Source organism: Aquila chrysaetos, chromosome 2 (genome assembly GCF_900496995.4).
Source record: "Aquila chrysaetos chrysaetos chromosome 2, bAquChr1.4, whole genome shotgun sequence".
Taxonomy (NCBI): Eukaryota; Metazoa; Chordata; class Aves; order Accipitriformes; family Accipitridae; genus Aquila; species Aquila chrysaetos.
Window position 1 is genome coordinate 11,853,876 of NC_044005.1, and position 13,279 is coordinate 11,867,154.

Sequence of the window (13,279 nt, forward strand, 5' to 3'; positions counted from 1 at the left end):
AAAAAAGAGTACAATAAAAACTGAGTACATCTAACTTCCCAAATGACTTGGAATACAAAGCCAAACACTGCCCATTTACAGTATAATCAACACTGATCAATATATACACACCGACAGCGACACAAACCATCCTGTAACAAATTGTATGTTGTAGTAAAACAGGAAACACATTTAAACATAATCTTTTGAATGCTGTGAGAACTAGGACTAATGCTTCACTTTCGCAGTTAATGCTGAAAGCCAGTCAATGCCCAGCCTAGCCAGAAGTATCACATTTCAGTTGTGTACAGGAGGCTTCCCATCCCATTCACTGAGCAGCGTAAAATCCCTCAGCAACGTTAGGGGAAGAATTGCTAATAGCTAAATGAAAATTGATCATTTTCCCACAGCCATCCGGTGTTCCAATCAATTCTGCACAGGTATTGACGTATTGTTATGCTGGCCCAGCCCCAGCCGAAACTCAGAGCAGCCTGCCAAACTCCAGGAACGCTGATCAAAGACTGATTTTAAGGCTTGACTCAGAAAGAAGGATAATTGTGCGCACCTAAGCCTTTTTTTTGTGAGCAAGTGCTGAGATTTTGCTGATTCACTGTATGGTAGGGCAATGCATACAACAGTCAGACTCTTAGTGATAAAACAAACATGCAACAATGCCATTACGCTGCCTAAAATAGGTGGATATATTCATAGCAGTTAAACATTCTTTCTCCAACGTGAAAACTAACATCTGCCAGCTACGCCTTAAAAGCTCATGCAGCTTCAAAGCAAAGAAGTCAGCGCAAAGAACCGTACACCAAAAGTTTACATTCACTTTAACTTATCCTAGAGAAGAATACATTACTCCTGCAAAGTGACATATCCCCACCAGCCCCCTTGCTTGGAATAATCATTTGAAGCTTTGCTTGAGTTCCTCTACAAGATTTTCCTTTTTTCCATTTATAAATAAAACATTTTTAATGAAAAACTAATAAGTAACACACTTCGGCATAAACTTCAACAGCAGTATGAGGGACTGAAGCCGCTGAAGGGTTCCCGACCTACAAGGCTGCACCAGATTTCCACAAGGCTGTTTTCTAGTTTCATCACAGGGAGGCACAGCGCAGTATGCACATCAACCCCTTTTAGATAACATCGGCACAGCTCTAATCCATGCTCCCCGAGCTGATCTGATACCTGCTACTTCAGCAAGCTCCCCTTTGCCTGAACATACACCGCAGCACCTTCAGTCCCCTTCCAGAGCCTCACCACTCTCCTCCTGGTGAACTGGCAGATTTTCAGGACTGTCTACCTGCACAGTTTATCTCAAGTCCCTAGCTTTGTTTGCGGTTTCTGCTGTTGCAGAGACCCCAGCCCCAGAACCCCCTCCCCAAACACCTGCCTGGAAAGTTCAGTTGCAAGTCATAGAGTCTGCTGTTTTCTGTGTCCCTGTGTTGTTATATATTCTTCCTTGTTATCCATATTACAGGAGCAGCCAGCTCTACTAAGAACAGCAGTCAATGATGCTCAGTGCCATACAAGCAAGAGAAAGTCCCCACCACAAAAAGAAAACTTTTTACTGGAAATGGACAGAAGATGGAAGCATTTTCTCTCTGCTGGGCAAAGGAGAAATTAAGCATGTGGATATTAAGCAGCTTGAACAAATTCACAAAGTCAGTGACAGATGTAGGGATTAAGTTCAGGTCCTGCATCCCTGCAAAGGGACACAATTCCTCCCGTTAAAAGCAGCAGAAGGCATGATTCTCCTGAAAGTAAGGCCCAAGTTTTCTCCCATAAGCCACTCATCTGAAAGACTATACAAAATTAGCAGACACTTGTAAAAGAAGTCAGCCTGTTCCTGATCACAAGTATAACCAGCGACAGACAAGACTCCCGCCTTCCTAAAGATGCCTTCCATTTGGGGATATACTGGAGATGTAAATACGAAACAGTTATTCCAGTGCTGCAGGTCTGAAGTCAGAGGACAGGGAGACAAATCCAGACAAATTAAATTCCATAAATAAAAAAGAGGATACAATACTCTCAAATGGACAGCTGCCTGCCATACTCAGTGTGAGCAATACCTCAGTAGATCTAGTTCCTGAAGGTAATTCAATTTTGAGAAAGGCAACAGCATCATCATAGCAAAATCTTCCATAAGACATGCACATGTTTCCAGATAGGTTCGCCTCCTCTAGCCAGGCTGAAGCAAAATCTCCGTTCACTTTTCACAACAAAACGTTCATCTGCCAGCTGAAAACCCAAGGACCAACTGGCTCTTCTCTACATCAGCATCCTCCATGTGGGAAGAAGGATTCACACCCACAGAGTGCAGTTATGGCGGGGTACCCAAGCAGCAGGAGACCCATGCAGCAACAGTGTACATGGTGGGCGATCCTGGTCTTGGGAAAGGAAAACCTCTTGGTGGTTTCAGCCATCCCCGCTCCAGTACCCTGCGGTGCCAGGTCCAGAGCAGCAGCCATTATCAGCTGCTGTGGGCCGGGGAAGAAGAGGATGACTACTGCCTCCTACAACCTCACTGTTAACAAGCTAGAGGTTGGGATCACTGTAGGTGGAAACTCCTGGCAAAAACAATAAAGCAGCTACTACATATTTCAACAGGTTCAAAGTAACCTCAGATGTTAGGAGCAGATGCTCTTTTCCACCCCCTGGGATTTTGAAATGGTTTATGTTTCCTCCCTTTTCCCTAATAGGGCAGGGTGCTGAAGGAATTAGCTGGAGATAGAGCCGGAGCAATACTAATTACCCTCAGCTACCCGGGAGACCGCAGTATCTTCAGCTAATAGCACAGTCCCCGCTCCCCCACTTCAGATTCCCCAGTGAGAAGGTCTCTTGCCTCTGGCATCTGAACTGCAAGATAATCCCGCTCACCTGTATTTTAAAAGGGCATGCCTGAAAATCCTAAATGTCTAAAGCAAACTCATTACAATTAGTTTCCACGGCCTATCATATAGCATGGGGACTACTGCACTGACTGAAACAAGGGAACTGCTCATGTCAACACATTTGACACGGTGTTGTCACTAACCCCGTTATTAGACTGCACACGTACCTGAAATCCACATCTGAGCTCATAGCCTGAAGCACTCCACAACCAAGTCTCTGCAAGAGTCTCTCTCACAAAATTAAATATTAAATGTGCATCTAAAAAAATGCCCCGTAGTTTCATATTTATTAAGACATTACTTTTCCACTTATGCATTTTTTAAATGTTAAATATAGAATGTTTTAAGGTGCATTTAGTGCTTGTAAAGAGCCCTGAAAACTGGGTTTCTCTATAGAGGCATCTGTAAATGACACAGTTCTCCCACTCAATTCCCCTTATCCACATCAACCCAGTTGCAGCAAGGCCTCCCATGAAAAGAGCAAACAGCCCCTCAGTAACAGAGGACCCCAAAGTTAGGCAAGACAGCACAGGGTTTCTAAACCATCACCAGGACTCTCAAATTCCAGGTGACCATGTCACCCAGTAGAAAGGGCTGTCATGTCAACAGAAAACAATGGGCATGGGAAGAAAAACTCCTCACAAAGTCAGGGGTTGATTCTAAAAGCTTAGACCTGTTCCACGTGCACCACGTGTTGTGAGAAGTCCCCACGTGCTCTGAACCCTTGCTCTTTCAGGGAAGCATGAGCCTGCAGGCAAACGCTAAGGACACAGAGCCCTCTCCCAGGCTCCTCGGTGTGCAGCGCAGGCTCCTGAACCACCCAACAGTGCACCCAACAGTGAGGAGACAGGTACTGGCAGCCAGGAATCACGCACGCTCTCCTTGCTACTAGCCCTGCTGACACCATGCCGTCAGAGTGGCCAAGGTGGGAATGACAAAGCGTAGCTGGCCCGCACGCATCAACAGCGCAGTCCTCAATCCCATGCCTGTCCTCTTGGCCTGGTTTTCCAAAGCAACGAGAACTGCTGCATTGCCCTTCTTTCCACCCTCCTTGCTGCCAGCCCTCCCTTAACTGCTTTTGAACCCGCCAAATGATCTGAAATTGAGGTAGAAGGCTCAGAGCAAGTTCCTACAACTTCCACAAACTGGCCGTGAGAGAAGTTGGGCAGGACCCACCTGTTACTGTTGGGCAGAAGCCAGATGTCCAAGTACTAGCTTACTGTCAACCAAACAGTACGTGTGCAGCTGCAGAGAAGGTGCTGCCTCTTATCGAGTCATCGGGGACAAGGAGGGAACAGCTGGGATTCATGCAGAGGGATGGGGAGAGCGGAGGCGGCGAGCAAAGCATCCATCCTACCAAACCATCCATCCTTAGTTCTGCTGCTCGTGGAAACGTAGGGGTTATTTAGCATACAGGAGAAACCCACAGGAAAGAGCATGCCCCTCCCAAAACTTTGTTCTTCATCTCCCCTTCAGGTGATGCAATCAGCAGCACATACAGGTGTACCAAGAGACCATCGCTTTGATGCGAAGCAGGTGTGGTGGGAGTGCAATCCAGCAGCACTGCGTGGCATCTGCACAGCTGAGACACGCCAGTGCAAACAGTGTGTCTAAAGCCACTGCTACCCCCCCTTTATTCCAGAGAAGCCAGGCGTCCTCCAGCTCTAGCTGGTGTGACACAGAGCCCTGCCAAGGACACGGCAGGCTAGGACTTGCTTAGCTCCCTCAAATGATTCATGGTTCATTAGCAACCAAAGGCATGACCTGTCCTGGTCACCAAGACTCTCTGTAGACCAGGGCTGGCAGTGTGCCTCTTTGTACCAAACCACAGCTTACCCGGTCAACTGGGAATACAGTTTTTTTACGTATCAGAGAAAAAGCATTGTCCACCCCACCAGCAATAAAGAGCCCACGCTTGCTCCTTTGTCCCTCAAACTCCCTGGAAGCAATTCAGTGCTGCGCCTCATGTAACACACAGTGCAGATAATGCAAGAGGGAAAAAAATAAAATGGGGAAGAAAAGCAGCTCTTAAAAGCTAGGATAGCAAGAACTTGGCTGAACTCAAGCTACAATACGTGTGTTTCTGCCCCCTTTCATGCTGCCTCTGACACCTGCCTGCACTGGCAGTAGCTACAACATAAACTGCTCAGACTTTTGGGGGGGGTGGTAGGGGGGGTGCAAGGGTGGATGGGGACAGGTGAAATGGGGTGTCTGAATCCCTGGGCTGATTGAAACACAATCCTTAAAGCTAGTCACTTCCAAAGTGAACTCTCTCTGGTCTTGGCCTCCTTTCAGTCCTGACAAAAAAATTATTTTATTCCAGTATAACTGGGTCCGATTATTACTTTTTTATAACCAAAACATTTATACCAGTATAAAAGCCTTCTGTGGATGTAGCTGCATCAGTGTGTGCATTCCTCCTATCAGGAGAGTTTTCTTCCTCTGCTCATAAGGGATTAGCTAAAACCATTTTACAGTAGCTGTATATCCTTAAGGCTATTGCCTGCGCTAGAGGGAGCACAGAGTTTCCTTCCAGCGATGGAGCTGCAGGAGCACATCTCTCATGTTGGAAAGTCCCTGCCCGTCCCCTTCCTTTCGGAGACACACACCTCGCTCTGACATACACCTCTTTAGAAATGACAGCACGTTTGGGTTTACCGAACAGGGGCATCACGCAAATTAATTAATTAGCATTTGTGAAGCACTGTGAAGATTTGAGGTGCTAAGTATTATTATTACTAATTTAATCTGCATCCCCATTCAGCCCTCAGCCTCTCCTGTGAAACTGCCAACAGTGATGCCAATTAGCAGTAATTGTTGCGGTGGTTTTGTGACAAGGCTATTTGCCAACTGGGAGTGAGACAGAGACCACCAACTCATTTCCCATGGACTGCCCCACAGCTTCCAACAGCAATAACTTCCAGGCACAACCCCCTCCTCTCCACTCCAGCCAGAACCCTGGCAGTGGGACATCCTGTATCCCATTACCAGCTCTCCAGGGACACAGCCTGCAAGGCACATACAAAACTTTTAATTAGGGATAAACCAAGGCACCTTTATTTTTTTAACTCCTACACTAGTTCAGTACATGACCCGGCAACTGATGACGATACTGCAATACCAAAATGCTAATCCGGAATAATTTCAGATTAAATTTTGCTCGTTTCCATCCATGCTTGCCAGAAATCACGATTTGATTCACACACAAGCCTCGCTGTGGTGGCAAACTGTAAAGGCAGCAGCAGTAAAAAGAAGGGAACCGACAGAGTAGGGTGCAGTAAATCTTGTACTTGGGAGAACTGTTAAAGAGTTTTAACATAAGCAAAGAGGTATATCTTTTTATCAACCGTCCACAGAGATTTGGAGGACTTTAAAGAGGCACAAACAACTAACAGTATTCTGTAATCAATGCACAACATCTGAGCACCGAAACTTTAAATTATTTATATATTTTAAATACATCTAATTGAAAGGGCAGCAACACATAAACTGTATGAATCATAGCCCTCTCAAGCAATTAGATTTGTTATCCCTGCAGACTGCAAACAGTACGTTGGCTTTTTATTCTAATGTGAATTCAATCCCTTGTCAGCTGCCCCACGCATGAGAATACACCTCCTCTCTTTCATCAGGAAAGATATCAACAGCAGGAAACTAGCCCTTCTTTCATCTCTGAGGCACCCACCCACCTTTCCAAAGGTTTTTCAACCAGGTGTGGAAATCTTTCTGAATCTGTGCTGAAAGATCCCTTAATTATTATGGCAAAGGAGGTAAATCCTTTGAGAGCACCATGCTCCAAGCAGTAGCCTTCTGGTGTTTACTCATCCAGTAGTTGCTTAATTTGACAGTATGTTAGAAGAGCTTATAAGAAACTCTTTGGACTTTTATTGTATGGGCACGAAACTCTTATGGAGAGGAGCTGCTTTTTCAGATGTCTTGTTATATAATTAAACAAGAAAGGAAAGGAAAAAAAAAAAAAAAAGCAAGCTGCCTTTCTGGCACAAACATTACACAGTGCTCAACCTGCCAGCATATTGCATCAGATTCCCACTGCAAGGCCAATTCGCAGCAGCTGAGTAGCCAAACCCCTGACTGTTATCTCCCGCTAACCTACTTCACACTCTGAAGGCAGTAAGTAGGACTGTTTATTGCATCTTCCTTCCTGAGGAGCCGCTCACTACACCAGGATTAGTGGGGGTTTGAGCTTGCAATTAGGCTAGAGGTCTCACAAGCATTAGAAAATGTATTTTCAAAAACATTTTAAAACATCTAACTCTACTGTACGCTACTCGGTAAGTAAACTCCAGGTCTCTGTTACTCTGTGATCAGGCCTGTCGAGGTTCTGACACTGATGACTGCTATTTTATTACGTTCCTAGGCATGCTTTGAAACCCTGCAGAAAAGGGGGATTAATTTACCCATCATCGAGTGCTTATCAAGGAAGTCCCCTGAGACTTGCAGGAAAGAGACCACACAAACAGGCCTTTGCTCACAGGTCTCCTCACCTGAACACCTGGCCGAGGCCCCCTGACTCTCTTGCACCGGCGGCTTTTTTTTTTCCCATGACAGAGATCCGCTCCCAGATAGGACACTATTCTTTACAGCAGAGGCCCACCCCAACAACGGGAACAGGGGTTTATGCGCTCCCCACTGAAGCAGCCTATCGCATGCACTTCACAAGGGGAAATTAAACTTCTTTCCACTATTTGCAGCAATCCAGAAAACAAAAGGTCCAGCAGTCCTGAATTCAACGCGATAAGATACGTGACCTTTTACACCGCAGAAATAAGAGCCCGCTCCAAACCGAGCGAGTCAATAGGGAGACTCCTGTTGATTTCAAAGGGCTTTTGGATCCGGCCTGAAAATACAAACCTCGCTGCGCATTCGGACACTGCTCCACAATGCACTTCCAAACAAAACTATATTTAGATTCAATGGGAATTCTGTAGATCATACAGGAACTCTTTGAATGAAAATGAAGGTCAGTAGGGTTTGGCTTCCTCTTCAGACCCTCCCCCCCATTCTTGCAAACATCCAGATAAGCATTGTTTAGAAAACAATACCTTACTTCCAAATGTTATCAAAAACCCAACACGCGTTTTGTGTGCCCTGAAACAGAATCTCAGGGTCTTCTGTTGCATTTTGCCCCGTCAAGCTAATCCTCGGGATCTCTTCAGGTGCCTAGGCAAGACTCTGTATCAAGACTCTGTGTTTTTTCACCTGTATCACCTTTTAGAAGTTTTGTTTCACGTGCCCTCACTAAAGGAAAAGGAACAAGAATAATAAAGACCACTGATATGCAGAAAACAGACACGGAAAGGAAGAACTGTGCAGACAACTACAACACACGCAAATGAAGCTGCACATGCGTCAAAGGTTGGAAACCTCTGCCATCCCCATGCACCTTCTCCATTCACTACCAGATACGAAGGGCCACCGTGAAGCACAAACCGGAAAAAAATGACCCAGCCCCGGCTTGCCCGAGTGCCACTAAGGACAGGAACGAGCCCATCGGCCAGGGAGGTACGGTGAGGCACCCAGAGGGCGAAAGCCCAGCAAACCCATCCCACTCAAAGTTTCCTCCAGCGCCACAAACACGAGCGTGTGATTTCCAGCTGCATTTTACGGGCTCCTCGTAAGGAGGAGCTGAACCGCTGCCACCGGCAGCTTCTCGCGGTAAGGATGAAGGCGCTGCAAAGCCCAGCCGAAGCACCGAGCCGGCATCCCCGGAACGGTGTCACCGGGGCTGCGAAGCACAGGCCGGCGGGAGCAGAGCGGGCCGGGGAGCTCCTCTGGCACCGGGGCTCTCGGAGCCGCTCGGGGCTCGACCGACTGCGCGTCCCGCACGGCACCCGCACGGCCTCTCGTCCGCTCTCCCGCTCCTCCTGCCCAACTCTCTGTTTTGGTTTTGAACTGTTTCTGGCAGCCGGTGACTGTAACGGAGGGGGAGCGTCCAGCCGCGCAGTTTCGCTTTTTGATAAAGCCCGGGACGGGAAATCCTTGAACTTCTCAAGAGCCCTCCTGGGTTGGAAATCACCGGCTTTGCCGTCACGTTCTCCTCCCGAATCCGCGGGGACGTACACCTGACCCCGCCCGGGCTGGGGGCCAGGCCCCCGCGGCCCCCGCACCCCCATCCCCCCCGCCTCCCGCGACCGCCCGGCGGTGCTCGGCGCTGTACGGGCGGCGTGGGCGCACTTACCGGCGGGGCGTTGGGCGGGCAGCCGCCGGCGGCCAGCCGCGCCGCCTGCCTCCTCAGCTCGGCCAGCTGGGCCTGGCAGCTCCGGCACCAGCCCCCGGCCGCCGCCCGCTCAAGGGGCCGCGGCTCGGCCCCCGCGGCGGCCCCCGCTCCCTCGGGCGGCGGGCGGCTGGCGCAGCGCTCCTCCTCGGCGGCGGCCGGCGGCCTCTTCCGCGGGGAGAGCTCCCGCGCCGCGCTCCCCTCCGCCACCTGCGGAGAGAGCAGAACTCAGCGCCGCGGATCGCGGAGGTAACGCGGCTCCCACCCGCCTCGCGGGGAAGAAAAAAAAGAAAAAGAGGAAAAAAAGAAAAAAAAGCCCAAACGCGGGGAAGAGTGCTGTAACAACTTACCCCCGGCGCCCGGGGCTCAGGTCCCAGACCCTTTCTGCCGGCGGCCGCGATCATGATAGCGGGGGATGCGCCCCTGCCCCGCGCCCCGCTCCGCTAGTGCGGACGGCGCGGTGCCCGGCGGCGCGGGCGGCCCGCGGCGCCCATGGCGGGGCGGGGGTCGGGGGGTGCCAACAGTGATCTCGCCGGTTCCCCGCCGTCCGGGCTGCCGCGCTAGGTGATGTTGCCTCCCATGTTGAGAAGGGAGTGAAGTTTGGGTTGGGAGAGGGAGGCGGAGTGAGCTCCCCACGGCGGCACGGGGAAGGACCCGGAGTACGGGAACACGTCGGAAAAAAAAAGCTGCAAAAGTGCTCGGAGGGCAGGGGAGGAGGGGCTGGGCGGGGGCGGGTGGGGTGGGGTAAGCGGGGCGGGGGAGACTCGGCAAGGGCGGGCTGGGGTTTAGGTTTGGGGTTGGGGGGGGGGGAGGAGATGCCATTTCATAGTGACCCTACAGGATCGTCCCAAACCGGTGTGACTAAAGCGCGGACGCTCCCGCCGTTGCCTCCTTCACCCTCCAACACCCAGGTTCCTCGGCAGTGAGGAAAAAAGGGCCGGGCTGGGGGTGCCTGTCCCCCGGCGGAGCGCGGGGGCAAGAAAGCCGCACAGGCGTCGGGCCCTGCCGCGGGCGCTGTGGGTGCGGGCCACCTGCAAACGGGGATCGGGGGACCGGCAGGGACCCCCTCCCCCCCCTCCGCCCCCGCCGCGGGTGCTCTCCTGCGCTCGGTGCATCTCCCCCCTCCGCGGGCAGATGCGCGGTGTCGCGGGGCACAGCCCCCCCCGCCCGGGCCCGACTCCCCAGCCCCTCGGCGGGCGCGCTGGATGTCCGTACATGCGAAAATTGACCTGACAGATGGAGAAATTAACGTTCGCAGCTAATTGTCTACTTGGCTGCCGCTCCGGCTCGTATATTTAGCACTTTTTTTTTTTTTTTCTTTTTGTCCCCAGAGAGAGGGATATGCACCGCTGTCTATCGCTACTCCCCCCGGCTGCCCGGTCCCGTTGCCCCCGCGGCGGGCGGCGGTGGGCAGGGGCCGAGCCGGGACGTGGCCGGGCCCCGCGGAGCGGCCCCGCGGGGCTCAGCCCGGCCGCCGCCGTCCCTGTGACCAGAGCGCCACCTGCCGGCGCCGCCGCGGGGCCACACGCGGGAGCCCCCGGTCCCACCCGGGACGGAGCCGCAGCCGCCGCCGTAGCCGGCACCCCGCGGGGGAGCGGCGGCGGCGGCTTCCCCCGGCCATGCCAAACGCGGCTCCATGTCTCCTTCCCCGCCACCGCGCGGGTGGGTGCTGGTGGCACTGAACCGTGGGGTGGGGTCTGCGGTGATGCGAGCAGCGCCGAGCACAAAGAGTGGGGAAAAACATATATATGAGGGGAAAAAAAAAATCCCCCCACCCCCCAAGAGGCACCTTCCCCAGCCGCTTAAACTTTCCTGGCTCTCCCGAGCACGTGTCTGAAGCACCCCCCCCCCCCCCCGCCGCCCCCTGCCCCAAATGGGTGCATGCCCCGGGGGAGGGCTGGGGCCATGTGCGCCCGGGCAGAGCCCCTGGCGGCACTGCGGCCGCTGCCCCCGCCCGCCCGCCTGGAGCCCCAGAAAAGTTTGGCTGGGGAGGTGAAAAGGAGAGACGGGGGGTGGGGGGGGAGCGCGGGCTGTTGCCCGGGGGCTGCCGTGTGCCCCTCTCAGCGGCGGGGGGAAAGCGGGGCTGGCACAGACACATGCACCCGGGCGGTGCGCCCCGGCTCCCTTCTCTCGTCTGCTCGGGGCTCTGCGGCTTTCCGGAAACTTGCTCCAAAATTTCATGTGCCCGAATAACGGCTGCAAAACCCTCCCGCGGCTCCAAGTCTCGGGTTGGACGGGGCGGGGGGTGGGGGGTAAAGGGGTGTGCTCCCCGGTCGGCGCTGGGGCTGAGGGCTGAGCCGCGCTGCCGGGCTGAGCCCCCTCCTTTCCTTATTAAGTAAAAAAAAAAACCTCCTGGAAATACCGGGACGCGGTGCTCCCACTCCCCATTTGAAGCCGGGGGCTCACAAGGCACCGCGGTGCCCGGCGGGGCGCCCCGGGAGCGGGCCGGGCCGCGCCGTCCCCCCGCGCCGCTCCGCGCCGCTCCGCGGAGCCGCCAGGACTGTTCGTGGTGCTGAAACCCGACCCGGCACGGCAGCCGCCAACTTCGCTCCGCCAAGTTTGCCACCCCCTTCCCGTGAACCGGCCCGGCGCAGGACAGGCAGCCGGACACCCCCCCCATCGACCCCCTCCCGGCTCCCAGCCCCCCCGGGGCCGGGGCAAGGTCCCCTTACCTTGGCTTTCCTCCGCAGGAGGTGGCTGGTGAAGCCGAAGATGATCTCCGAGTCCAAGCACAAGGCTCCTATCTCCAGCAGGCTGGGGTTTTTCCTCGTGGCGTTGGAGGCATCGGGCGATTTTTGAAAAGCCATAGTTTGGGGTTGGAAATATCCGGCTCCCTGAGCGGAGGCGATGTATTTGTATACACACACACACAGAGGAAAAGAAAAAAAGAAAAAAAAAAAAGGAATAAAATAGCAAACACCTCCCACCCCTTAAAAAAGAAGGGAAAAAAAAAAAAAGAAGAAAAAAAGCCAGGCGCGGGTGAGTTACTCCTTCATCTGCCAGGATGCGCGCTGCCGGGGTGAGGTAACCAGCAGCCGGGCAGACCCACCAGCCTCCCTGCCTCTCTCTGCCTCTCTCCGCCGCTCTCCCTCCCGTTTTATCCCCCCCTCCAGCGCACCTTGCCTGACGAGCGAGCGCGGGTGCGGGCCCCGCTCAGCGCCCCGCCGGCGCCGCGGCCGGGGCCGCCGCTGCGCTGGGTGCGCGGGGCCGGCAGCGCCCTGCTCCCCCGCCGCCGGCCATCAGCTCGCCGAGCGAGGGGGCTCCCACCGCCCGCTGGCCAGGAGCCCGCACTGCGAGCCTCCTGCCTCCCCCCATCCACTGCTGGGTGGGTTTAGTGGCTGGGTTGGTTGGTTGGTTGTGGTGGGGTTTTTTTTTTTTTCCCTCCTCCTTCTCCTCCTCCTCCTCCGGGGTGAGCGCAAGGAGGGAAAAGCTGCCAGTGAAGTCAGTTTAGGAGGGGAAAAAGACACGCACAAAAAAAAAGAGAGGAAGGAGAAAAGAAAAAAAAAGAGGAAGAAAAAAAAAAAAAGACAAGCCCGAGGGAGCAGAAGCGAAGCACTTTCCGGAAGGGATCCGGCCTTTCACTGCCCTGAAAAGCTCCCCCCTCTTTTTTTCCCTCTGCTTAATTTTATTTGCCGTGGGAGAGGACGGCAAGAGGGAGCGAGCTCCTCCTCATCGAGGGGGCCGAGAAACAGGTCCCTGACTGCAGCCCCGGGGAGAGGGCATTCCTCCCGGCAGGCTGCCTCTCCGGCCGCCCCCCTCCACCGCAGCACTGCCGTCCCCCGCGTACGCGTGTGTCCACGCGTGTCCCAGCCTGGGGGCCGGGGCAGAGCTCTTGGATCGGGGCTCCACGCCGAGGCGAGGCGCGGCCCGTCCCGTCGGGGCGGGCGGGATGGATCGGGCTTCCCGGCACAGCGGGGGAGGCGGCTCGGGGCAGAGCGCTAATCCCTTCCCGTGTACTTTCCCGCTAAACAAATAATTCACCCCCTGACAAAAGCATTATGCCGCTTCATAACGCCTGCAGTGAAAGTGAGTTCAATAATCTGTTTAGCCGGGCTCCGCGGGGGACCGCGGCCTCACCCCCCCCGCGGGCTCCGCGCCGGCCGCCCTGCCCGGACACTGGGCGCTGCTGGGGGCGGGGAGGAGTGGGCGGCCACGGCTGGTC

General features: G+C 54.0%; 1 protein-coding gene and 1 long non-coding RNA gene across 5 annotated transcripts in view; one reads left to right on the forward strand and one right to left on the reverse strand.

Moving 5' to 3' along the window:
* KIF26A (kinesin family member 26A) overlaps nucleotides 1–12,300 on the reverse strand; it is a 102,341-nt gene extending 90,041 nt beyond the window's left edge. For 2 of the 4 annotated variants that reach the window (XM_041120665.1, XM_030004056.1), the window contains exons 1-2: nucleotides 9,468–9,793; nucleotides 9,082–9,327 (exon numbers count right to left, since the gene is read on the reverse strand). In XM_041120665.1, the coding sequence (XP_040976599.1) occupies nucleotides 9,082–9,327; nucleotides 9,468–9,521 (300 nt within the window). In that variant the 5' untranslated portion in view covers nucleotides 9,522–9,793. Of the gene's footprint in view, nucleotides 1–9,081; nucleotides 9,328–9,467; nucleotides 9,794–11,789; nucleotides 11,952–12,235 lie in introns of those variants that run through there. The other 2 variants (XM_030004038.1, XM_030004048.1) reach the window with 2 other exon arrangements.
* Nucleotides 8,053–12,047, forward strand: LOC115336685. Its single transcript, XR_003921865.1, has 2 exons — nucleotides 8,053–8,405; nucleotides 11,808–12,047. It is a non-coding gene; the product is annotated as an uncharacterized LOC115336685 (long non-coding RNA).
* Nucleotides 12,301–13,279: the final 979 nt, after the last annotated feature.